Raw genomic sequence first — 25526 nt, forward strand, 5'->3', positions numbered from 1 at the left:
TGTGAGTAGTTCACCTCAGACCTACGGGTCCATAGTTCGTAGCTAGATGGCTTCTTCTCTCTTTTTGGATCTCAATACAATGTTCTCCCCCCTCTCTTGTGGAGATCTATTCGATGTAATCTTCTTTTTGCGATCTGTTAGTTGAGACCGGTGAATTGTGGGTTTGTGATCAAGTCTATCTATGAATAATATTTGAATCTTCTCTGAATTCTTTTATGTATGATTGGTTATCTTTGCAAGTCTCTTCGAATTATCAGTTTGGTTTGGCCTACTAGATTGATCTTTCTTGCAATGGAAGAAGTGCTTAGCTTTGGGTTCAATCTTGCGGTGTCCTTTCCCAGTGACAGTAGGGGCAACAAGGCACATATTGTATTGTTGCCATCGAGGATAACAAGATGGGGTTTTCTTCATATTGCATGAGTCTATCCCTCTACATCATGTCATCTTGCTTAAGGCGTTACTCTGTTTTTAACTTAATACTCTAGATGCATGCTGGATAGCGGTCGATGAGTGGAGTAATAGTAGTAGATACAGGCAGGAGTCGGTCTACTTGTCTCGGACGTGATGCCTATATACATGATCATACCTAGATATTCTCATAACTCTGCTCAATTCTGTTAATTGCTCAACAGTAATTTGTTCACCCACCGTAGAATACTTATGCTCTCGAGAGAAGCCACTAGTGAAACCTATGGCCCCCGGGTCAATCTTTATCGTATTGATCTCCTACTACTTAGTTATTTCCTTTGATATTTACTTTGCCTTTATTTTACTTTGCATCTTTTGTCATAAAAATACCAAAAATATTATCTTACCATATCTATCAGATCTCACTCTCGTAAGTGGCCTTATAGGGATTGACAACCCCTATTTGCGTTGGTTGCGAGGATTTATTTGTTTTGTGCAGGTACGAGGGACTCGCGCGTAGCCTCCTACTGGATTGATACCTTGGTTCTCAAAAACTGAGGGAAATACTTACGCTACTTTGCTGCATCATCCCTTCCTCTTCGGGGAAAACCAACGCAGTGCTCAAGAGGTAGCAATGCATTGCTCTGTTTAACTATATGACCTCTATTGTTGAATCATGCACAATATGTGTTCAATGGGGTGGACGTCTCTATGTACAGTATGGATTGTCTGGTTCAAAGTTCCTTCAGGCAATGTCATTATATTTAGTGTTTGATTGTAAGCATGTTGAATTAACAATCAATGGAAATCTTAAACTATGTTGATATGCTTTATTCCATATACTATTTTGGTATAATATTTTGCTAAGTCTTCGTAATGAAGATATTATTGATAGTCTGCTAATTCTTGTTTCACCTCAACATGCATGTACTTCTTGCAGGGTCACAATAGGAGATTCTTCTCTTCACCATCGAGGTTAGCAACATCTTTATATGGCTTATTCTATATTATCGTGCAATTTTCAAATAACATTGCAATATTTACGATCTCGTGCATGCAATTACATATGACATGGGTACAGATCCACGCTTTGACCCTTTTGTGTATGGGTCATGTGGCAATGAGGTATTCTTGAAATAGGGCCAAGTGAAGAGACTAAATAAGATTGTTGGGATAAACACACGGGAGATCTCAAACTCTTTGTTTGTGCATTATCCAAGACAACAATGAATTTCGAGATGGTAAGAAATATAGATTTTCCCCATTCACATTGTATTTGTAGACCATAATATCCGAATATTCCTGTTTTAGTAGTTTTTAAAGCAGTCCACTGAGGATTAGCTCTCAAACTACATGATTCCTGGTGAGGCGAGAAAAATTAAAGTATCCCACCAAGATTACCATGACAAAGAACTTTATGTCTTCCTCAAGATGGTGAAGGATGGGCAGGTAGTCATCACAAGGGGTTGGACTAAGGTTGTTAAATCCTTCCACATGAATAAAGGCACAATATGGGTCTTTCGCTTCTTCAATAACGAGAACAACCCAAATATCTTTCACTTCGCTCTTCATCATCTCTAAAGTTATTGTTGCTAAGTGTTTAATGCCAAAATGGTGCTAGTTGTTGTATTTCGATCATTTCACTTAGTTTGATGCTCGTAATTCTTGAACATATGTTGTATGTGTGTTGATATATGTGAAATACGTTCAGTTTCTTGCCTTCAAGTTGACATGTATTTTCTGGTGTATTAGCTATTGCAGTAACTAAATCATATAGAATCTAATAGCCTACTGTTGGACATAAATTGCACACGGTTCTTGATGAAAAGTTGCCAGCCCCGAACTCTAATGACGCACATGTTTCGTTTAAACAGCTTGACTGCGATAGACAAGTTCATCGTACACATTTGTACAAAGATAATCATGTGCTAGTGGCATCCACATTACACACAGTTAGTCATGAAAAACTGTTTTCAAACTACAATAACATCGTACACAATTGATACTTGATAATTGTCTGCGATGCATCATCTTTCACAAACTATTTTATCTTATGCAGCGTGTGCCAATCTCACAAGAATCACACATGAGTACACTTTGCGGCCATTTGGAAACCACCACGCATCACATACATTTTCTCTTTGGTCAATGATGGACCCCCCCCCCCCTCCTATTCCGAACCCACTCAAGCACATGGTTCTGGAAACTATGTGCGCTTGGGTCCGAACCATGTGAATATCCTTAAACTGTAATAGTGATATGCAGGCACAACGGTGGTGGTCACATGTCATGCCTTGGGTGCTCGCTGGCAACTCAAATGGAGTTTCATCTATTGTGAGGGGAACGGCCATAGCAAGAGGGTGTTCGTGGTGCTAGTAGCAGCGTATGACATTGATGAGTAAGGGGTCCACCAGTGGTTCTTCGCTGGCATCTAGCACTTTAGTGTCTCCAACAATATGGTGAATGTTGCAATATGACTCGTGCCGGTGTGGAATGGTAGTGGTCGGTTCCACACCGAGACATGGACAGACCCCTAAAGCCAGTGGCAATGGTCTAAGGTGGAAAGATGTCCCACCAATCTATTTGTACCCTTTTGTTTTGACATGGAATGCCAGCGGATGCGACTATCGAACAATCTGTCATCGGTGTGTTGATTAGAACACGCTTCAAGTTCGGGTGAAAACTCTTATCTTGACCTTTATAGGTCGGGCTCAGCCGTGACGAATTTGCGTTGTTACCTTGTTGAAGAGGTGTCTACTTGCTATTGTGTCGATATTCATTGCTAGTCTCTACAACTAGGATGAAAATCTTTGTCTAGACTGTGATAATGATAGTGCCAGGACGTTTATATCTTCTTGAAAGTGTTGGTTGCGGAAGAAGTAGATTTAGTTACATTTGTTAATTTCATACTCCCTTTATTTCATAATGTAGTGCACCCGTGTTTTTAATATTTAAGTTTAATCAATAAATTTAACCAATATGGACGACTGCGACGGAAGCAAGGGAGTATCTTATAATGGTTCGCCGCGATTGACTTTATTTTGTATATTATTTAATAATTAATATAAGTGGCAATGTGCATCACAATAATACAAAAGTCAGGATTCTAACCATCTGTACAAATTCAAAAGAATAAGAAAACCACTTGTTCCCTCCATCAATCGTTGACGACAGGGCAGATTTCTCCTTGGGACACCATTTTCTTTGGACATCACAAATTAAGCCCTCTCGTTTCAGGACTTTGAAACAATCCCACCACTATGCACATGAACATCGGGCGCAACGAAAAGTTACTCCCATCAATTCATATTAATTGTCGCTGATCTAGTATATAGTTGTACTAGACCAGCCACGATTAATATGGATCGGAAGAGTACTAAAATTCTGTACAAGTTTCGCCATCTTCTTCCTCTTCTTCTTCGAGTAAAAATTCCAAGACTGAATCTCAAAACGTCCTCATATCTTCATGTTGGCGTACATGATGAGCTGGAGCTCCTTGACGCAGTCCTGCATGGCCGGCCGGCCGGCGCTCTCGAAGCACACGCAGCGCGCGGCGAGGCCCGCGAACATGGACACCGACTCCAGCGTGTACGACCCCTTGCCCATGTCCCTGTCCACCACCTTGCGCAGCTTCTTCCGGTCGCCCACCATCTGGTGTATCTGCAGAGCACGAGCCGGACAGTCAGAATCAGCCGAGGGCCGGCAGCGCCGGGGACGCCGGCGAGCGCCGGACGATGCAGGTGGGGCAGCCGGCAGAGAGGGAGAGAGAGAGAGAGTACCTTGACGATGAGGTTCTGGTCTTGAGGCCCCTGGCTGAGATCAATGGCGCGGCGGCCGGTGAGCAGCTCCAGGAGGACGACGCCGAACGCGTACACGTCGCTCTGCAGCGTCAGCTTCCCCGTCTGCACGCGAGATGGAAGAATCCCCATTAGTGTCGCCAGGAACCCGACCAGCACGGCGAGTTCTGCAAAAATGGTGGGCATTACCAGCGCGTACTCGGGGTCGAAGTAGCCGAAGGTGCCGAGCACCCTGGTGGTGGCGTACAGGTCCAGGTCCTGCGGCATGAGCTTGGCGAGCCCGAAGTCGGAGATCTTGGCCTCGAAGTGGTCGGAGAGGAGGATGTTGCTGGACTTGAAGTCCCGGTGGACGACGGGGACGCCGACGGCGGTGGTGGAGTGCAGGTACGCGAGCCCCCTGGCGGCGCCCAGCGCGATCCGCAGCCGCTGCCCCCACCCCATCCGCACCTCGCCGCGGATGCCGTTGAGCACGTCCTGCAGGTTGCCCTTGGGCATGAACTCGTAGACCACGAACCGGTGCTTCCCGTCGGCGCAGTAACCGATCAGCGTCACCAGGTTGGGGTGGTCCAGCCGGCTCAGGATGTCGATCTCCACCCGGAACTCCCGCTCGCCGTCCGCCTGCTTCGCCGTCGGCAGGTCCATCTTCTTGATGGCCACGATCTTCATCCATTCACAGCAGCAAGAACGCATTAGTTGGACCGAAACCAGGCATACCGAGGTAGGTGGTGACAGATTTACAAACTGGGAGGGAGAATGAAACATCGCATTCGGTGCTACTAATGACATATCATTGGAATTTATTGGTGTTTGATCGTATTTGACTGGTGGTTGGCAGATGCTTTTCTTGACATGGATGCCGAGAGCAAATGTCACACCACTCTGATCTTGGCTGTCTGCCGGACGTGATTATCACGTTCAGGTCAGGGGTGTGTGTGTCCTACAGCACTTAATCAATGGGACAAATGCGTCGAACCAAAGAGGAAGTTCTCTTCCCAACAGAATCATTGGTGCTAACACTAATGTAATCTGAAGAACACACATAAAAAGCTAAATGACAAAAACACCACAATCTTCTGAAATTGAGGGACGTATCTGCTTTCAAAGTGTTCAGACTCTGCCCATACTCAGTAATCTGAAAACTGTACCAAGAGACAAAACAACAACATCATCTGAAGTTGAACTTACCTGCCCGTCTTTGAGCACGCCCCTGTAAACCCGGCCGAAGCCGCCCTTGCCGATGAGGTTCTTGTCGCTGAACATGCCGGTGGCCTCCTCCATCTCCTTGAGGGTGAACACCATGGAGCAGTTGCGCTTCCTCGGCGCCGGCAGCGGCAGAGGCTCCTTCACCTGCCACAGCTCGGCCGTCTTGTACACCCCTGCAGAAGCAGAAATCAGATGAGATGATCAAATTCCTCATGCCAAGCCTTAGATGCTGCACTGAAGAAACATATGATCATATACAGTGACAAATGACTCTGCCGACAACAACAAAGTGTGAAGGAAACAGAGGGCTGCACTCACAAGGATTCAACTGGTCAAGCGATTTGCTTCTCCTCCTCTTGTTCCACGTCGAGACTATGTTGTTGAACATCTTGAGATTACTGTCCAAGGCTTTCTGCGGTCTGCGCCTTCGTCGTTGTCGTCACAACTTTTTTGCTTGTAACCAGAAGTATCCAATTCCAATATACCTTTCCTTGATCAAAGGTTCAAAGATATTCCTTGCTCCAGTCAGCCCAAGGCACACAGTCTCCCCTGCACCTCCTTTGTAACAAAAGGCGCATGTGCCGGAAGAATGGCTGCCACTGCAAGTATCAGAAATTCAGAACCATGGCAGAGAAATCAATCCCAGCGCCACCTAAAAGCAAAGCGCACGATGAACAGGACAAAGCAGAACACACGAGACAAGGCTGCACCTGAACCGATCGTGAGACCTGAATGCACGGCGCGGCGAGGCTTCACCGGACGGAGATGAAGAGGACAGGAGGAGGAGAGGACGAGACAAAGGGGTGCGTGCAGTGCAGCACAGGCGTGTGCGAAGGATTCAGAGATAAGAACCTAGGGCGATAAGATGGTTGATCTCTTGGGAGCTACGTAGCTAGGAGGAGACGCGCCACCTAGAGGCTCCTACTAGCGTTGGCAAAGAAGTAAAGGAATGGGCAGCAAGCATGCTTGGAGTAGCAAAGCGTGTGGAGGAGGAGGGTGCTTATGTGCCAAGAAATGCCCGGATCCAAACGGACGATGGGCCAGTGATCACTGGCCGATCAGCAGTGTGAGATTGCGATCAGCTTTGCCGGCGAAGGCGGAAGCCGGGGAGGGAGCGAGAGCTGGGTGTCAGTTGTTCCTTGCAGTTTGGTGGATTGGAAGGAGGGCTCATTGGTTAAATGGTTGGTGCATTGCAAAGGGGAAATGGTTGAGCGGAACTTGGAGGGATGGTGAGTGATTGGGACGTCGGGGAGGAAGAAACGGAGGGCCTGATGGCGACCATGGACTGAGGAGCGGTGGTAGAGGTGGCGGTGGTTGCGATGTAGCCGTTGCCAAAGAAGCTTTTCTCCCTTCTGAACCCGCAGAAATCTTCATTTGCGTGTGTGTGTGCATAATATTCAGCATGATCTCATGACTCATGTAAGCTTGCAACCCAACTGGTTGTTATGCGCTTTTGAGTTTCGGTTAAAGGGGAGGGGGGATTAATCCTGGGCTTGATTTGGACGCGGTGAAACGACGGGTGGAGAGGGAGAAGAAAGTGTGCTGCTTAAGCATTTTCCATGCGCGGTTTCGCCGATGGCAACGTGTCGCGGGGCGTTATAGGTGAGAGGTTGGTGGTCGCCCGCCGAGGCTTCAGCGACAAATCACCAAACTTCCACTGATCAGAAAACTGCCGACGGGAAAACCAGAGGATTAGGGCTAGTCAAGGTGAAACAAGTGCGGTTTGGTTGTGATGTTTACATGGAAGTGCATAGGGCCGGAGCAGCCTAGTTAGTGGCTCTGACGTACTGATCGGTTGATAAGGTTAGGTTTGGATCTACCGATCTAGCGAGACGAGTTCGAGCAACCATATATTATATTTTAGGCTTTTAGCCACTTATCTCAAATCCGGCCTAGCCTGATGTGCGGAGTTTATTTTTGAACACAGTACAATCGAAGTCGTTCACATACACGAGCATATACTCACATTTATAAACACACGCACGTATATCCTACTCCTATGAGCACCTTCGAGAGGCCGAGCCGGCATGTCATCTTGAGATTTTACGAAGTCAGCACACGCGCCTCGCAGTCGACGGAAACATCTCCTCCCGCAGAACACCGAAAGTCTAAAATAAATCCAGAAATAATGTGAGTCCTGATGGGCTTTGGATACCACTATCCTCCTAGTCATTCAACTACAGGTTAGTTTGCCTAATGTGCAGAGCTAGGTACTTGTGAAGGCTACATAGAAGAAACTATGTATCATTTTAGGTTTCTTTGTGGAGCTAATTATTTTTTTAATTAAAGAAATATAGAGAGCTGAGTCCAGTTTTTATTAGATAAGGAGGTTGAACCCTGGCCTCTGCATTGAAGGATCCACACAACTATTTTTTATTAAATAATTCAACAAAGTCTTACAAATACAATATAAAACGTTGATCCATTGAAGTCATTTTATAAGTGCCGCCACACCTATAAGCTTGATGATGACGGTGACCATGATTATGGTCGCATGTCCTGACTTTACACCTAGACACGTCATCTAAAATCGAAGCACCGATCCAGCAGACCCTTAGCGCGCATCGCATGCGCTCGCTCTAGAAGTCGTCACCGCCATCTTCCACGAACCCATCTTCAGGACAGGAATAGTGCATAGACCTAGGCAGGCCTGTCGTTGATGCCATCACAATGCCAGACAGTGCCATCGTCCTGCGCGCATCCATCAACATGAGTCCATCGCCGAGACCCCGCTGCACCACGTCGCTGGGAATCGCCGTCTTCGACTCGGAAGAAACCACGCCATTCCACCTCAGTACACCTACAGCCAACATTTGCTCCAAAAAACAATGCCCCGGGAGGGAGAACGACCCCGCACTCTGCCATCGTCCGATCCGAAAGACCCAGATTTAGGGTTTCCCCAGCAATGATGCCTTCCTCAAGGTAATAGCGCAAATACGCCGCCTATCGTCCGCCATGGCCAAAGTCGGCGCAGTTTTCACCGGCAGCCACACCTCCCGAACCCGCAGTCAGCTAGATCGCCACCAACTGTGAGGTCAGTGTCGCCGCCATCATCCAGAGCCACCACCCTGACTTTCGATCTATATACACCATAGGGTTGCGATTCTCCCCCATCTAGCGTCGTCGACGCCGGAGAAAGCTCCGGCCGCCACGCGCCTCCTGCGACAAACCGGGTTGGGTATTCCATGATCTCGCGCACCCAGGCACCATCACAAGGAGCCGCCACCCGGCAGAAGGGATGTCATCACGGCGGTGTCAGAGCCGCTGCTCTAGGGTCCTCTCCAATGTTGTTTTTCCTTTTCCTTTCCTCCAATTTGCAATTTTCTATGAATAATTCTACAAACTAACTGAAGGACGCAACTGATAGATGAGAAGACTTGTGCAAGAGTTTATCACATGTCGCAACATCTTGCCCAATAGATTTTCCATGTAATCATCATGTGTTTCGTCATGTTTATTTGGATTATTTCTTCACCTAGACCATGTGTTGCGTCTGAATTTGAATTTGAATTTTTTTAGATAATGAGTTTGAAATGTTTGCTTCATAAATATCAAGGTTTGAATTAACATGTTATGGGGGTTTATGTTTGTCAAAAGAAGTGAGAAATAGCAAAGTAAAACTTTCGGACACCTCCCAAAGCAAGGATCCTTTGGCAATTACATTTTGGTACGTTTTTTTATAATGGATTAGTGTTGACATTAGGATTATTATTATTTTTTGCTTTTGTGTTCATGAACCAAAACTGGATCTCACTCATTCTTCGAGGAACAAAAGATATTGTTATTTACAAAATGATTCGCAATTTGTAGTTATCTTTTTATAGGGCCGCCTATTACTATGTTGCTCTGGATTTTGTTTAAAATCAATGCATCTGAGTTTTTTTCAGGTAACATGTTACAAGTTGCACACCTTTTGACGATGATGTGAATTTTAAGCCTCTTTCTTTCGTAGGATTCTAAAAATACAGTAAAGTAAAAAACGCATAAATCAAGTGGCGTGTCCAGTTGATCCAATAGATCAGAACAATACATCAATTTGGATAAAGGTGCTTGACAACACAAAATAAACACCATTATTCTACCAAGAGATTTGAAAGTTTCTTTCAAAATAGAGTGGAGATAACTCATAAGGAACTTTTCAAAGGATTACAATTATGCAAATCAAATGACCAACCTAGGATAAATGACCTGAGTTTCAATTTTGAATCAAGGAGTTCCCATGGTTGAGTTTTTTTAGATCCGAGACAAGTGAGAATTAGGAAAAAAACTAAACAGAAAAGAGAAAGGTCAAATTCATCCTATTGAAACTAGGCTTGATCTCTGAGTGTGAATAACCCTAAGTTGATCGGTAGTAGCTGAAGTAGAAACTTCGAAGGTACTGGAGCTTAGAGAAACTCACACAAAAATTAGCCGCAGAGTGGATCTGGATAACTTTGGCTTAGGATCTGTTCTTGGAGTTTGAACCAAAGTATTTTCTTGTGCCCCTCTTAATAGTATAGTTGTTCTATACTCAATGTGAATCTTCGATTCACCAAAAGCCTAGGAAAATACATACTAAAAGCTTGAGTAATACAACCACTAGAATATTTGTTTATGGGGGCACCAATGATCTTCCACTTATAACCAAACCTGATACACCCTAACATCACATGCTAAACCTAAAATAAACTCAATGAAGTTTTAGTCATCTCAATGGTTTTATCATAAATCATCAAAAGAGACAAGGAATGAATATACATTTCACCATCCAATTCCTGAAATTTGAGCAGAGGAAACTTTAGTCCCAACTTTCACCACGATTCAAGGCCATTGACTGTTGCACCCCTTTCCATCCCACCGACCCCCCCCCCCCCCTCTGACTGGCCGCAGCACTAACACCTTCATATCCCACTACCGAGTCGAGCCTCGAGCCACCGATGAGTAGCAAACAAATAGTCCATGCTACGCCCCCACCCTCCCTCAGAGGAATTGGTGTCGACCACCTTAGTCGCTTCTAGGCTCCTCCATTTCCGTGATGCCCATCTCCGCATCCTAACCCGAGGCGCAACAAGCTTACGTGTCACGATCAGGAGCTTCAGTTAAGGCGAAGATTGACACTCGCGACCTCGAACCTCGACCCACGCCCGAACCTCCGGGGGCGTGCGATGCCCACTCCCACCTACAATCTATTCAACATAGCATCCACAGATTAATGTTTTATTTTCCTTCTCCTTTCCTCCAATTTGTGAATTTCTATGAATAATTCTACAACTAAGGAGTGATGCAACACGTAGATGGGGAGACTTGTGTGAAGAGTTTATGGCATGTTGCAATGTCTTGAGCAATATAATTTCCATGTATGGTCATGTGTTTCATCATGTTTATTTGGAATATTTTCTTCATTTGGACCACATGTTGTGTCTGATTTTTTTTTTATATATTGAGTTTGAAAGGTTTGCATCATAAATATCAAGGTTTTAACTTTACGGAAAGGTAGTTGTAATGGGGTTTGTGTTTGCCAAAGGATAAGAAATAGCAAAGGAAAACTTTTGGGGAATTAAGTGTTGGGATGGGTTTTATGACACCGTCCCTTTTTGGCAATTAAATTTTTTAGTGGGTTTTTGGGAATGGATTAGTGTTGCCATTAGGATCAAATTTCTTTTGTTTTTTTAATTCATGAACTAAAATTGGATCTCGCTCAATCTTGGAGGAATAAAAATATATTGATTTCATAGTTATCCTTTAAAATAATAGTGTTGCCTATTAGTGTGTTGATCCGAATTTTGTTTAAAATCAATTGTATTTAAATTTTAAATCATCTCATCAACTTTCAATCATCTGCACTTTCAGTTAACATGTTTACAAGTCGCACACCCTTAAAGATGTAAATCTTTTCTTTCTTTCTTTTTGACGATGATGTGAATTTTAAGCCTCTTTTTTCGGAGGATTCTAAAATTACAAGAAAGAAAGAAAGAAAGAAACGCATGATTCAAGTGGCGTGTCCACTTGATCATATAGATTCAAACACTACATGAATTTGGATCAAAAGATGTTTGACAACACAAAAGAAACAACGGGATTCTACCAAGAGGTTTGAAATTTTTCCTTTAAAGTAGAGTGGAGATTAATCCTAAGAAAAAAATCAAAGGATTTCAATCATGCGAATCAAATGACCAACGTAGGAAAAATGACCAAGGATTCCAATCCTAAAGAAAACCCTTTGAATTGGCAGAAAACTGAAAAGAAAAGAGAAAGATCCAAGGTCAAATCCCTCCGGGCTCCACCAGCTCGGTTGGCACATCTGACACCACATACACGTTTCGCTTTTCCCGACTAACCCCAACCAACCCGCACCCTCGGATCCCAATCGGACGGCCCTACAACCACCCCTGACCACCCAAAGAGCGGCGGAACTCACCGGCGGCCGACTCCCCCTTCTCCTCCCTGCAAACCGCTGTTCGGAAAAGCGTATTCCCCTTCCACCTTTTCCTCCCAGGCGACGCGAATGGAGAAGGGCTCCGGCGCCGCCGCAGGAAGCAGCGCGCGGCCGCCGCCGATGCCGCAGTTTGACGAGTTCCCGTTCGAGGGGAAGAAGCCCGTCAAGAACCCCTTCGTCCCCATCGGTACGCCCCGCGCGCGTCCCTCGCTATGTTATACAGGATCGTGGATCGATCGATCGCCTCGTCGTAGGTTCGGCCGGGTCTTATGTTTGGCCGGGTCACTTTGTGAGTTCGGAATTACGGGCCAGATTTCGAGCTCCTGTTTTACGATGTTAGGACAGCGATTGTTGGGATCTTTGGGCGTGGATGGATAGTGACGAATCTATGGCTGGTGTTACCAAAGATCGTGCGTGCTATTTTAGTGGTACTGGGGTCAAGAATAATCTAGTTTGGGGTTCATAAAATATTAGCTGTGAAGAGTTAAATGGTGTCATGTCGTGTAAGACTGAATGATGACTGTCTTGCCAAACTGCGCTGGTAATATACAGTACTTCTGTAAATCATGATATCTAGTCAGCTTTTTGTTAGTAACTGTGAACTGCCCTGTGAAACTGTGAAGAGATGGTGAAAATAGAAACTAGTTGGGATGGTACTCTCAACATCCTGCTTCAGTAGCCATCTGTCGAAACCTTTATTTTCGTGACCCGTTGGAGCTTTAGATTTCATTAGCATGAGGGCAATATCCCGTGATGTTTAAGAGTTTGACTTGAATTCGCGGGCAACTATCACATTTCCCATTCCATGGGCAACATACACACTTCAGATTTATGGTGGATTAGATATAGACTGGAGTATTAGAGTAACTTTGGTATCGGTGTAGCAGATTTTAACTTAAAAATAACAATTAGTTCTTGGCGGCTGTCTATGAATCACCGACTGATAATGGGAGCGTTGTAGATGTATAGAGTAGGATAATCATAGTTTGTCATTCTAGATGTGCATTGTGTGTATCAGCTGCTTTGTGTTGTACTGTATATATTTTTTAGAACACGACACTTATATAGATTAAGTCACAGCATTACAATCGTTTTTGGTCAGCTCCAACACGCAGGGAGGAACTGAACCAACCAACACACCAGAACTGCATTCTCTAGTACAGAACTTTGCGGTCGAATATGCTAGCATATTGCTGTGCACGGCTCATGGGTAGTTTACCCTTATCTCAGTGAGGTAGTAGTCTAGATATGCTGAGCCCAGTGAGGTAGTTCACTTCGGATGTGCGTCAAGAATGCTGAGAAATCAGCACAGCACATGTCCAAGAGACTCATGACGTTGATTTTTGGATGGTTCATATGTTTGTGATCTTATAAAATTGGCTTCTCAAGTTCCTCTTTTTTGTGAGCCAGGGGAGAAGCAACTTGGCTTCAACATTTAATGATCTTAATATGTGTAGCTGTGGAAGTATATCGTCACTTACTACTGTTGCTAGGGTGTATCAGAAGAGAGGCAATGGTGTGACCATTGAACTATTTGGTGGAAATGAAATGAGATAGGTGGGATAGTCAAGGAAAATCAGGCTCACTGTCCAAAGATAGACTATGTGAACTTCAGTCAATGTAGGACAGATGTAGTTGATATGCTGTGCTTATGGAATAAAGAATAGATGTTTAAGGGGTATTATGCATTACTCCCTCCGTCCGAAAATACTTGTCATCAAAATGGACAAAAATGGATGTATCTAGAACTAAAATACATCTAGATACATTCTTTTTTATTCATTTTGATGACAAGTATTTCCGGACGGAGGGAGTAGAAAGGAGGATGTGCATTACCCTGTGAATCACACTCCTCTTAAGCATCATATCCTTCATTCACTTTGAAGTTGAGATGCCCTTATAAATTTAACAAAGCCTAACTGCCTGACAGTCTTAAGGATTATTTTGGCTTATATATGAAGCTTGAAGCTTCTTCAAGGGGTTGTTAATTATAGAATAATAATTATATGTCAGCTATGTGTAACTGTATTGTTGTAAATGATTAGTAGCAAGTCCTAATAGCTTCCAGAACACTTTTGATCTTCTCATATCTTGCTTTGCTCAAATCTAATTCAAAATTTCGAAATCTTATGTGAAGCTGCATGTTCTGGATCCTGCAATCATGTTTATTGTTTGTATGTACATGCTGAGTATAACATTGATTTTCTGGATTGAACATTAAGTATAACATTGCTTTATGTTTGCCCTTTGATGTGTGCTACTTATGCCAAAGCAAATGGAAACTTGGGTTGGGATAAGACTACTAGGGGTGCTAATTCATCTATGTACCTTGTTTTGTTCTTCAGTGTGTAACCTACCTTCTATTTCAGGTGCATTGGTCACTGCGGGCGTCCTGACAGCTGGCCTGGTCAGCTTCCGGTACGGGAATTCTCGGCTGGGTCAGAAGCTGATGAGGGCCCGTGTGGTTGCTCAAGGCGTTACGGTTGCTCTGATGGTCGGCAGCGCATACTACTATGGTGACCAAATCAAGTTGTTCAAGAAAGGGTCTAGCCCATGAACTTGACTGGATAGTGGTTGTGGTGTACGGAATGGCATATCTTATGTACTGAAGTTTCACCTGGGGCTCTGCTGTTCGATTGCCTCCTGGTCCTGGGGATTAACTATTGTCATTCACGCTTGGCTAACTAGAAGTAATTTTGGCGCAATCTCCAGGCTTAAGAATAAATCCTTTTATTCGTTGACTCCGCCCCAGTTGTGTGTTACTTATTGTGTTCTGCAGTCAAGCGTTTTTCTCTTGTTCCCTATTGTGTGTTACGTCAATCCTTTTATTCCTCGTGCACCGGAGCTGAACACAATGGGGTGACATTGCTGTGTTCTTTCTGTTCATCATGCTGAGCTGAACACTGGTGCTTGTCACTTGGACTATCTGGAACGAGAGGAACTCGCACATTTTTCTGCAAAAAAGTGCACCGACGCCAATTTTATTGCGCTTACTCGGCGAGGAGGCCAAACTTTGAATTACTGCGGGTGCAAAGAAAGGGATTATTGTGTTGTGTGAGTAATTGCATGCCATGATGGTGGATGTCTTGTAAAACTCTATTTCCCCTCTTATTTAATAGATGAGGCAAATCTTTTGCCACCGTTTCAAAAGAAAAAGAAAAAAAATGGTGCTGTGCAATGGAAATTGTCACTAGGTTTGCCATCAGTAGGAGTTCCTTTGGTGCACCCAGCCCTTAGGAATGAGCTGATGAGTAATTGGAGATTTTTTTTTGCGAGTAAATTGGAGATAATGATGAACAATGCATTGGTATCAGTTATATCAGCAAAATGGAAGAAATGCATTCACCGTTAAACAGAAATTAAAATACAGACACTCCTTCACTCACGCTTCGTCATCCAAATGGTACACCTGAACTCCAAAATGTGCAGACCAGACCACATCCACGCTTCATCAACTCTTGCTAAGTTTTTCAGTGCGGAGCAAGGGTGTAGGTTACGGTAGCAATGAGCATAACAAATATCCAACTATACAACACTTCATTTGCCATAATAATTTGGCAATTGCCATCCCGACTATACAAAACACTTGACTACCAGCAAAAAGAAACCCTACCCATGGGATCTCATCAAATGTCATCTTCCGACGACAAAACAGATCCACATATATGCACAAGCCTGAAGAATGGAATCGGCTTTACATAACCCACCCATCTGTCAGTTCAGTCATATGTCGCCCTCCCACCAGAAAGAATCATCTATAACTTGCATGACCACATGGCTCTCCATGTATACTTCCAGACGGAGTATGTCCCAGAACATGTACCGCCAGACTGGAAGCCACCACCCTGATGGGCAAAATACAGGAGATATAACTGGGCATTGACCCAGTGGACTATGGCTGGGTGTTGACCCAGTGGACTGCTCGCCCCTCGTGCGTTCTTCACAAATTATTATGAGGGACCTGGGTATCTCAAAGATTCACTTGTGCAATTAACATCATCTGTTTTCCAAACTGGCATACAGTCTCCGGGCCTCTTCCAAAGGATCCACTTGAACTATTTCATTAACCCAGAAATTCTGCATGTTGTGCGCTGGATATACATCAGGAAGTTCCACATTTGATCCATTTATTGCACTTGCATCAAGGGCTGATGCGATAACATTCTGCAAAGGTGTTAAAACTCATTAAACGGCGTTCATTCCAGCAATCCTAGAAGAGTCATGATAGATTCCCTCGTTCAACACCAACCCAAACAACAAATAGCATCTGGCGTGACTGAACTAATTGATGCGTATAGAAGTCACAACCAACAGACTGGCTACACACTTCCTAGAGTATAATGGTGCACAACAATTCTAGAAGTACAATGTCATTATGCCTATATATAATGTAGTTTGTTTGCTAGATAACATATGCAACTGATGAAAGCTCAATCAAAGTTCTAATGTTCACTTGATAAAAGAAACATGAACTCACCAGAGTTCCATTCCGACAGGCATTGAGGACGATAAATTTCAAAAGTTCCTCTTCCAGGCTACTTAAGACATTACCAACATCAGATAATAATTCCAAGTCTCGACAAGAGATGTCGGGAGGAATTCCATAGTTCTTCACAATAACTTTTTTGTGCTTCTTCAACATTTTTTCTAGGCAAGAACCAAGAGTCCGTTGTATTTTTGCATTGTTTCGACCTTTTGAACACTTCAAATTAACAGAAGCATCCAGAATGGCAATTTCCTGCAGCCTAAGCAAAAGGTCAGCCCTTGCATCATCGGCCCAGCAACAGCACAAAGATGTTCCATTATCTGTTAAAAAGCAGAATATGTTATATAGATGATGCTTCATGTATAAAAGAAAAGCAAAACATCCCTTTGGATAAAATAACAAATTCGAATTTATGATATTGTTGCAGAAATACTAGAGTTGGCCTGCTCCTCTTACCAACAATTAACCCAGCTAGTGGAACTTTTACTTTTGGTATTTTACCCTGGTTAACTGATTCCGAAATTTGAGAATCATTTAAACAACTGTCCAACACCAAGAAATGGACAGTAACTACCTGTATTAACAAAAATGAGACGTCAAGTGCGAGAATGATTGAGCATACTGGAATGTCACAAACAATATCTGAACTATAATCATTCAGTGTTTGTCAAGCGTCAATGCGCCCAACAACGGTTAAGAGGTGGTGCAACTGAGACCTATACATGGGCAAAGTAAAAGCAGAATATAACCTACCCTGCAGTGGAATCGCATGGGCGTACAGTCTTTAAAATGCTTGTGGTGTGAGAGCAGACAAAGTGAAACTGTGCTCAGTGAATCATCCTTTAAGCCACCAGGCATGAGTGGGGAAGTGGCTCGTTCTCTATTCACTTCAATGTGACCAATGGATGTAACTTCAATGTATGTTACTGGGGTTAAAAGTACTTCACGGCTGTAGCCAGAAAACAAAAATTTAGACAGCCAAAAAGATGTTTTTTTAAATTTGCAGGACACAAAGTAGGTTGCGGCATTTCTTAAGATTCGGTTTCAACTTAGCACAATGTGGACAGGCCATCATATCTATTATCAGGAATAGCAAGATGAATTAACAATTATAATTATAATTCATCACATTTAACAAGAGACTTGACAAATTAACTTGATGTGTTTGGAAGAATAGTGTACCAAATTATTTTAGCAGTTGTCGATAAATAGGTCTTTTACACTAAAATTCAGGTCAGGCCTCACATTAGCTGCATATCAAGTTCCTGCATATAGCATTTCCCATTCTACACAGATCACTTCCCTTACAAATAATGAAAAGTAAAATTATTGGTTACCTAATGACCACCCTCCCAAAAACCAAATAAAAGATGCATCCTTTTCTACTGGTAATAGAGCACAACACCACTCTATCAAGGACATCCTCAGCTTAACCTCTAGTAGAAATCATGCAAATGCAGAGACCCTTTTTTGTCATCCAAGTCCCAACGTCAAATATACAAGCAATAGATATAACTCTACGGAAGACATTTTGTTTACAGCTAACTTAACATGAAAATGAAATATAAGATTTAGAAAGCTCAAAATATGTCATTTCAAATTTGCAGGGCACAAGGCATGTTGCAGCATTTCTTACGATCCAGTCACAATTTAACATTATGTGGACAAACCATCAGTACTATCAACATGATAATGAAATATAAAACTTAATGGTAAACCAGTAATGAAAGGAGCACAACACACTGTGTCAAGAGGACGCGGTGGAATGTCACTGCTGCCCCTGGTCCTATGCCAATGGGATAACAATGTTTGCTTAAGTATCCAGAGAGACGCACCTGCAATGAATGCCATTAAATTGAATGCCAAACTAAGCACTAATTGAAAATTATGACCTAGTCAATTACCGTTTGATTATCATCAGCAACATGGATACATATACTTCGCTTGTCGTTACCAGGCACAAGTCTTCGCTCCTTAAAGTCATGTGAATGGATATTTTCTACTTTCCCATGTAATGATATTAAATCTCCTTGAACAAGTTTTTGACTTTGCAAGTTAGAAGAACCAAAAGACTTTTTATGCATCATAATCTCAATGCATGAAGAGACACTAATAACTTCAATTGAGTAAGAGCCCAATCCATTCAATACATAACACATGATGTCATATACTTTCATATTTTCGCTCAATGCTTCACAATAAAAATTCAAATGAAAATCCGAATATCGACAAAAGTCATTCCACGACTGTAGTAATTTTATCTCATTGTGGAAGGTATTTTTGGATAATGGCTCATCCACCCCCAATGAAGAAACTCCGATAGACTGATCTACGATACCCTGCTTGACGTTTATATTGCCATTAAAGGTAATGGCAAGGCTCCAAATTTTATCTTGAGAATCCAGTGAAATTTTACCACCTTGAAAACATCCACAGCCTTTCATGGCAAACCTCAAACTATCAGTGGGGCATTCGAGAAGATAGTAGCCACCAATCCGCAGAAACTGTTGTTTCATCAGGTAATTTAGTAATTGTAGCTATATATTAAGGTTAAATGTTGAAAGCAAGCTTCATCATAAAAACTATACCTGGTACTTAAACGAACATCCTTCCTTGAACTCCAATAAGATCCTTGATGGGCAACCTCGTTGTTCACCAACGGTATCAATTAGAACAGTACCATCTGACCCACAGGGATAGGTAGACACAAGATTGCCAGAAAGACTGGTAGTTCTGAAGCTTAGGGAGCATGGAATGTGACATGGTTTCTCCATAGACACTTTCGAATCAGAACGTGAACGAGTACTTGCCATTTTAAAGCTCTCGGCATCTTGATCAGGAAATTTTAAATTGTATGGCACTATCACACCCTCAGCATACAGGCCAGAACCTGGCATGTTCTTATGCTGAAATTGCAATGGCAAAATGACATAATGAGAACAGAGTCAGTTAGTCACTAATTGTGGGCATGATGATGCTAGAAACGCCAAGATTATCAGCAGAATGCAAAAAAAGTTTACTCACATTATTGACTGAGGGGAAAATGTGCGACACTTTCAGAAGGTGGAACAGCCTGGCGGAGTTATTAGTTTGCAAAGGAATTCGGGAGGGAGGGCCAATGTGGTTTAATTCACTCCAGTGGACTATAAGGTAGATCTTGAGATGATGCACTCTTTTTCGGTACGAGAGCTGCTGAAACACAGCCTTACAGGATAGTGGATCAGCAACACCATAATGATCTAGGTACGCCACTGGGCCTTCAAGGACTAATTTGCAATCATTTATCTGGGTGGCAATAGGATAATCAGATGCTGAACTTATAGCACAATAAAATGGTTGAGAACAATGTTAAATTAGCTATGTAGTTTATTTAGCACAAAGCAGAACATATAAAAAAGCCTAACAAGCTCAAAATGCTAATTGTGGAGGAAGACCAGTAGCACCATTTCCACTATACTTTTTCATTTCAGTTTACATAAATGTGAGAAACGTTAGTACATCAAACACAAATACAGAAACTGTAAATGCTAGGAGTTGCTGAGAAATTTAGTATGAGTTATTCTGCCATATGCAAGACTTCTAATTTATAAAATTATATAATCTTGTGAACATGAGTTTCCATCAAACTGTACATACTATTCATCTCAGTTTACTGGTCTGTACAGAAAGTTAAACCAACAAATATGTGCCAAAAAAACTCCTAGTGCTTGAATGACTTGAGCCCTTGACCTTGATTAGGCAGGTTGATGCTTCATGATTTCTAGGCAAAATCCCATAAGTTGTATTTATATGAATTATTATTCTATTACAGAAAAGAATTATAAAAAATTGAACAGAACAGAGTTTTATTCATACTATAACATGTGTTGTACTATTTCTTAACAGTAAGGTACTAAGGTCTTAGTTCTGACATTCAAGTTAGTACCATAAATGTTAATTTGATGAAGCCAATCGATAACTGACTTAAATCACGGCATGCATCACTTTTTTCTGAAATGTCGTACAGTAAATTATGACAATCACCTCATAGATGCCGTTCATGCAAACATTTGGCGGAAGATCAGGTATAATAACATCTATACATCCTGTGTCATCAACCAGCTGCAGCCTCAATGGCAGTGAGGACATCTGTATGCATCAAAGACACGGTCAGCAAGTGCATCAAAATCCAAGATCTTAACATTAGGTCATGAAACCAAGTAATCCACACAACTAACTTCGGCAGTTTGTACAATTAATATAAATAACATTTTTTTCCTCAAAGAAGACCCCAAGTGCATGTCATTTTGTATTAGAAGAAAGCATCAAGATGACGTGGGTCTTACAACGCAACCAAAGAAAGAAAAGGAAAGGGAAAACAGCAACAAAAACAAGCCTAGGCTAACCAAAACGAAAGGCAAAGGAAAGCAGAAACGACGAGACTGTAGACCTAGAAAGTCCATCTACAAGCCACATCTTTACTTCAGAAAGCCTTGTGGGAAGTTGAAACTGAAAGACATTCACTATCTCCCAGCCTATACTTTCAAAAGTCTAAACAAAATGACACTTGGCAACATGGTATCCTCAAATCAATTGACATAATATGTTTATAAACTTGTCTGCATGCAAATTACATTCAATAACAAGCCAGCAAAAGTAAAAGCATCTGCCAACAATAATACATGGACAGTTTATGACAAGCTTTCAGGATGCCACAACAAATGCAAAATATGAGTGTTCATCTATCTATATAAATTGATTAAGCGAGTTTTCACCTCCAATTGGTGACATGAATTTTACTTCTGGTACTTTAAAATGACAGATGGACTGAATAAAAAACGATATGATTATTTTTTAAGAAGATGCCATAAATTCTTAAGTGACCTTCATGCATCCCACTAATACAAGGCCCAGATCGCCAGTTGAAATTATCCTTCTGCTGGTACCAGGATGGGAAACCCCACCACATAGAAACTGGTTAGATCCCAGGTTCTTGCCCAGCTCTTCCGTGTCATTCCAAAATCTGAGCATCATTGATATCCACAATGATTCCACCTTGCAGATAAAATTGGCGAAGGGTATTGCCTAACCAAAAATAATTGGTAAGTGAATAAACAAAACCAAAACAAATTTTAGTTTCGTTCATACCGTGTACAATAAAAGGAGAAACCATTACCAATTTACAAGCTTCCAATTTTGATCCTGTGCTTGAACCGCCACAATCATGATTGCAGAATTTCATAAGGAAATCATGCTGCGCAACCAGATTCAGGTAAGCAATCCACACGGAAAATAGATTTTAAACAATGAGAAAGGGTTCCCGAAAGACCGTTTAGTCTACAAACATCCTTTATATATGTTTCAGGGGGAAATATTATGATGAGACTGAAAGGCTAGCAGAGCAAATATATATTGTGTCTTTTGAAAGGCAATAAGAAAGGTGGACTAGTTTACTTTACACTGTGAACCAAACAGCTGTTATGTACATGCAAAACAGAGCAACACTGCATTTATTTACTCGTTGTTTGAAACACATGTACTACTAATGAGCTTGCCTGAGGTTTGAAATCCTTTGAAGAGGGAACTTTAGCAGCATAGGTGTGAACCAATCCTTGCTTCTGTTGGTACCTTGCAGTTCAAGAGATTAAGTTAAATAAATTAGCAGGAAATGCAATGGGGCAATATGCTATTTACTCCAGTTAGCAAAGTTACATTTTTTGACCCCCAGATCTCTTTCTTGGAATCTAACTTGAATTTCTGTTTAAAGCATGATATCAGAAGTAACATCCTGTAAAATGATGGAACAAAAGATGACCATACCATGAGAACAAATATGCCCCTTTTCAATCATGGTAAACATATCATGGAGAAGTAGAACTATCATAAATTCATACCAAAATTTACCGGGCAGCTCCAAAAAGTTAACAGACTTGCCCAAAAGACCATCATTCTCTGCTCTTGTATGACATCTGCACCAACAGCAAAAACTGTTGAGTGATGCCAGTCACATAAGATACTGATATGCCAAAATTCGCATCTTACTTCGAGTCCACCACAGAGAAAGCATTTATAGTAATGCTAGTTTTACTGCATGTTCCAAGTAGAACAACTGTCGTCCAAGCAAAATTTAGACGAACCACTCGGAATTTCTTCACAGAAATCTACAAAAGAACCAGAACAGTCAGACACACACTGGCATTTAAAGTTATTTAATAAAAAATGAAGAAATTGCAAACAAAAGTTCAAAACTGCAAATTAGCAACATACAACAGCACCAACTCGAAGAGAATGTGACGGCACAAGCCGGTTATCATCAATTAGCAGCCACGCGGTCTCATCCAGCTCAACCAACATACCCTGCATGTAGATTCCAGAGACCACCCCAGTGTACACTCCACTGCACTTCCCTGGCAACTCATCCAATGGTGGAACGCCAACATAGGATGGGCACCATGACACCATTGTTTCCGCTGATGACACCAACATGGTGTACGAGCCCTTCTTCCCAACGGAGACCATTTTTTTCTTCAGCCCCGTGACAGAAACCGGCCTGCCAATCAGTCGCACCAGCACGGGCCGCCATCTGCTTGCCAAATCCACAAAGTATACAAACTTCTCCATCTCAAACCTGTGACCGCGGTCAGATTCTGGCTGTGATACCTTGCACTGGCGGCACCCACAGCACATCATCTCCGCTATAAACCCGACCAAGTCACTCTTCTGTGTGGCATGCGGCACACTGAACACCACGCTCACCGACCTCACAACCCCAAAAACGCGGCCGCGGGTGGGTAAAGCAGGCTCCGCGTCTACGGAATTAAGCGGGATCGCTGCCAGGAAGCCAGGGGCATGGACCGGACCGGGCGCCTCTGCCAGGCGCCATCGGACTGCCTCGAGCACGCCGGCTTCGTGCTGGCGGACGGGGGGAAGGTAGTTCCAGGCGAGAACGAGGATCTCGCGGCCTATGGCGGCGGGATTGAAATCGAGGAGGTAGCAACAGACAGAGGCGGCGGATGAAGGGTCGGAAAGGGACAGGCAGTGGTTGCGGCAGTCCGCGGCGGAAGGGAGGGAGAGGGTGCCGGCGAGGAGGACGGGATGGGGGATTGGCTCGAAGGGGGCGGTGGTAGGGGCAGGATTCGCGGCGGAGAGCTTAGGCTTTTTGCGGGGCTGTGAGGTGGAGGCGGCGGGGGAATGAGAGGGGGAGGGGGAAAGGAGGGAGGATGCACCAGTGGTGGGGCGGCGGAGGCGGAGGAGGTCGGCGACGGCGAGCCGGCGAGGGGTGGATGCCTCCGGCGGCGGCTCCATGGTTAGGGATTGGACTGCAGGGCATGTGTGGGTTTGGAAAGGAGGGAAGATGAGTAGGCGGGAAGTGAAACCGAGAACGAGGAGTCGAGTGGCGGTGTGCGGCCCACTTGATCGTGGGTTGACTGGTCAAATGAGCTGGGCCTCGCGTTTCACCGTGTTCAAAGCAACTCTTTTTTCTGAAAAAAGTAATTATTTTAACCAGTATAGACGCTCGTACATACACTTATCCTATTAACGCACGTATGTATACCCTACCTCTACGAGCATCTCTGAGAGGCTGAGCTAACACATCATCTTAAGATTGATAAAATCGTCACAGACGTCTTCGTAGTCAACAGGAACTCCACTAAACGCACATCGCTGGAAGGTCTGAAATAAATCCAAAAAAATGCGAGCACCAGTGTCAAGTCTAAGACTTGGACTTTAGTGGGTTGAAAATACCACTGTCCTCCTAATTATCCAACCACATGATAGTTCACGTGTGATAAGCAACTTTGATGCCAAGCATAAAGAAGCGTTGGAAACCGTTTTCGCCCTGCCTTTCTCTCTCGGGTGACAGGCGGCGACCAACTCCCATCCCCGATCTCCGTCGGCGAGCATGCTGGTCCCCTCTCTTCCACTTGGTGCTCATGCGGGATTTCAAGTAGCGCGACCTCCCACGCATGCACCACCAGTGAAGGTGTGAGAGTTAATCACCTGGCCATTAAATGGTGAGGGCGCTCCCTTGGATTCCCGTGGCGGCATGTGGGATGGTCGTCATGTGACATCATCTTCTGACTTGCTTGTGAAGCTAGGAGGTGTGTGAGCAAGCTCCCGCCTCCCCACCCCTTAATGACACTTGTGGCGACCTATAAAAGATCGACACACTCTCATTTCTCCCTTATCCATTCTCCTCTCCGATGCCTCCCAAGCCCCTCTTGCACTCGCCAATACAACAACGGAAGGAGCACACATTCAGCTTTTGTTTTGGGGTGAAGGGTGAGCATAAGCAGCCGGATCCCTTACCCTCTTTTCTGACTTATATGATGTGGCCATGGGCAAGGGTCGGAAGAAGGACGTTGAAAGGGAGCGACGGATTTAGGACCGCGCACCTACCCCCGCAGCCATCTTCATGGGATGAGCGCACCGAGGCCCTTTTCCAGACCATCGGGCCCGAAATGCCGGCGCCGCTGTTGACACATGGACGGCCTGGGATAGGCCGTCGAGGCGAGTTTCCGGGCCATCTAGGTTCGCATTGCCGCATTCGCCGCCCCCATCGGGGATTCAAGCCGCCATCAATGCAGCCATGACCACAAGTAGTTAATTCTAGGCTAGTTATTAGTTTAATTAAGTAGTTGTTACATGAATGTAATTCACAACACGACTAATTTTCTGCCCTATTTAGAGGAATGAAATTGATGCTTATGGATGTGTTCTATGAATCAAAGTGTTCTTCTAAATCGAGGATTTATTAGGTAAGGGAAGAATCTATGATCCAATGACAGATGGGTCCTACTTGGAAGAAATTTATGCAGGCTGCTTTTTGGCAATTATGACTTTGCCCAAGTCCGGTTCAGCCTTCGTATGTTTTGGCGATCGTCTGTATATCACCGGTGGCGGTCCAAAATATGGCAACTCTACTAGAGTTGTTATTAGACTGGGGAAAGCGAGAAGCCATGAACTTAATTTTCAGATCTTCTGAATTTTAATGCTACATTTAAATTCTTAGAAGAAAAAATGAGGAATTCTTAGGATTTTTAATATATGTGTTCATTGGATCTTAGAATTAGGGTTCTGTTTTTTGAAATTCAATGGGTCATTTCGTTCCTCCTCGACTGTAGGATTACAATCATGAAGTTTAGGCATGTACAAATGAAATCTGGAGCAAAGTTTAGCCACAAGCTCCCATGCCCAACACTAGTACTCCCTCTGTTCGGAATTACATCTAGATACA

The 25526-nt window shown here is 43.4% G+C and overlaps 3 protein-coding genes across 3 annotated transcripts; 1 reads left to right on the forward strand and 2 right to left on the reverse strand.

The window, feature by feature from the left end:
- Positions 1-3506: 3506 nt before the first annotated feature.
- LOC123103630 (probable serine/threonine-protein kinase PBL28) lies at positions 3507-6934 on the reverse strand. Its single transcript, XM_044525275.1, has 6 exons — positions 6119-6934; positions 5727-6007; positions 5391-5581; positions 4395-4865; positions 4188-4310; positions 3507-4068 (listed from the first exon to the last, which is right to left on the reverse strand). Exons 2-6 carry the CDS (start codon positions 5794-5796, stop codon positions 3865-3867), a joined length of 1059 nt encoding a protein of 352 aa, XP_044381210.1. The 5' UTR covers positions 5797-6007; positions 6119-6934; the 3' UTR covers positions 3507-3864.
- A 4789-nt stretch (positions 6935-11723) lies between these two features.
- LOC123103632 (RING-H2 finger protein ATL48) lies at positions 11724-14567 on the forward strand. Its single transcript, XM_044525277.1, has 2 exons — positions 11724-12010; positions 14193-14567. Exons 1-2 carry the CDS (start codon positions 11893-11895, stop codon positions 14378-14380), a joined length of 306 nt encoding a protein of 101 aa, XP_044381212.1. The 5' UTR covers positions 11724-11892; the 3' UTR covers positions 14381-14567.
- Positions 14568-15182: 615 nt separating this feature from the next.
- Positions 15183-23637, reverse strand: LOC123103631 (CST complex subunit CTC1). Its single transcript, XM_044525276.1, has 16 exons — positions 22556-23637; positions 22331-22449; positions 22183-22257; positions 22001-22076; positions 21844-21906; positions 21465-21542; positions 21173-21373; positions 20333-20437; positions 19334-19594; positions 18898-19215; positions 18214-18813; positions 18053-18144; positions 17063-17258; positions 16766-16883; positions 16301-16629; positions 15183-15987 (listed from the first exon to the last, which is right to left on the reverse strand). Exons 1-16 carry the CDS (start codon positions 23591-23593, stop codon positions 15820-15822), a joined length of 3837 nt encoding a protein of 1278 aa, XP_044381211.1. The 5' UTR covers positions 23594-23637; the 3' UTR covers positions 15183-15819.
- Positions 23638-25526: the final 1889 nt, after the last annotated feature.

The sequence above is a fragment of the Triticum aestivum genome, chromosome 5A, assembly GCF_018294505.1.
Source record: "Triticum aestivum cultivar Chinese Spring chromosome 5A, IWGSC CS RefSeq v2.1, whole genome shotgun sequence".
In the NCBI taxonomy this organism is placed as follows: Eukaryota; Viridiplantae; Streptophyta; class Magnoliopsida; order Poales; family Poaceae; genus Triticum; species Triticum aestivum.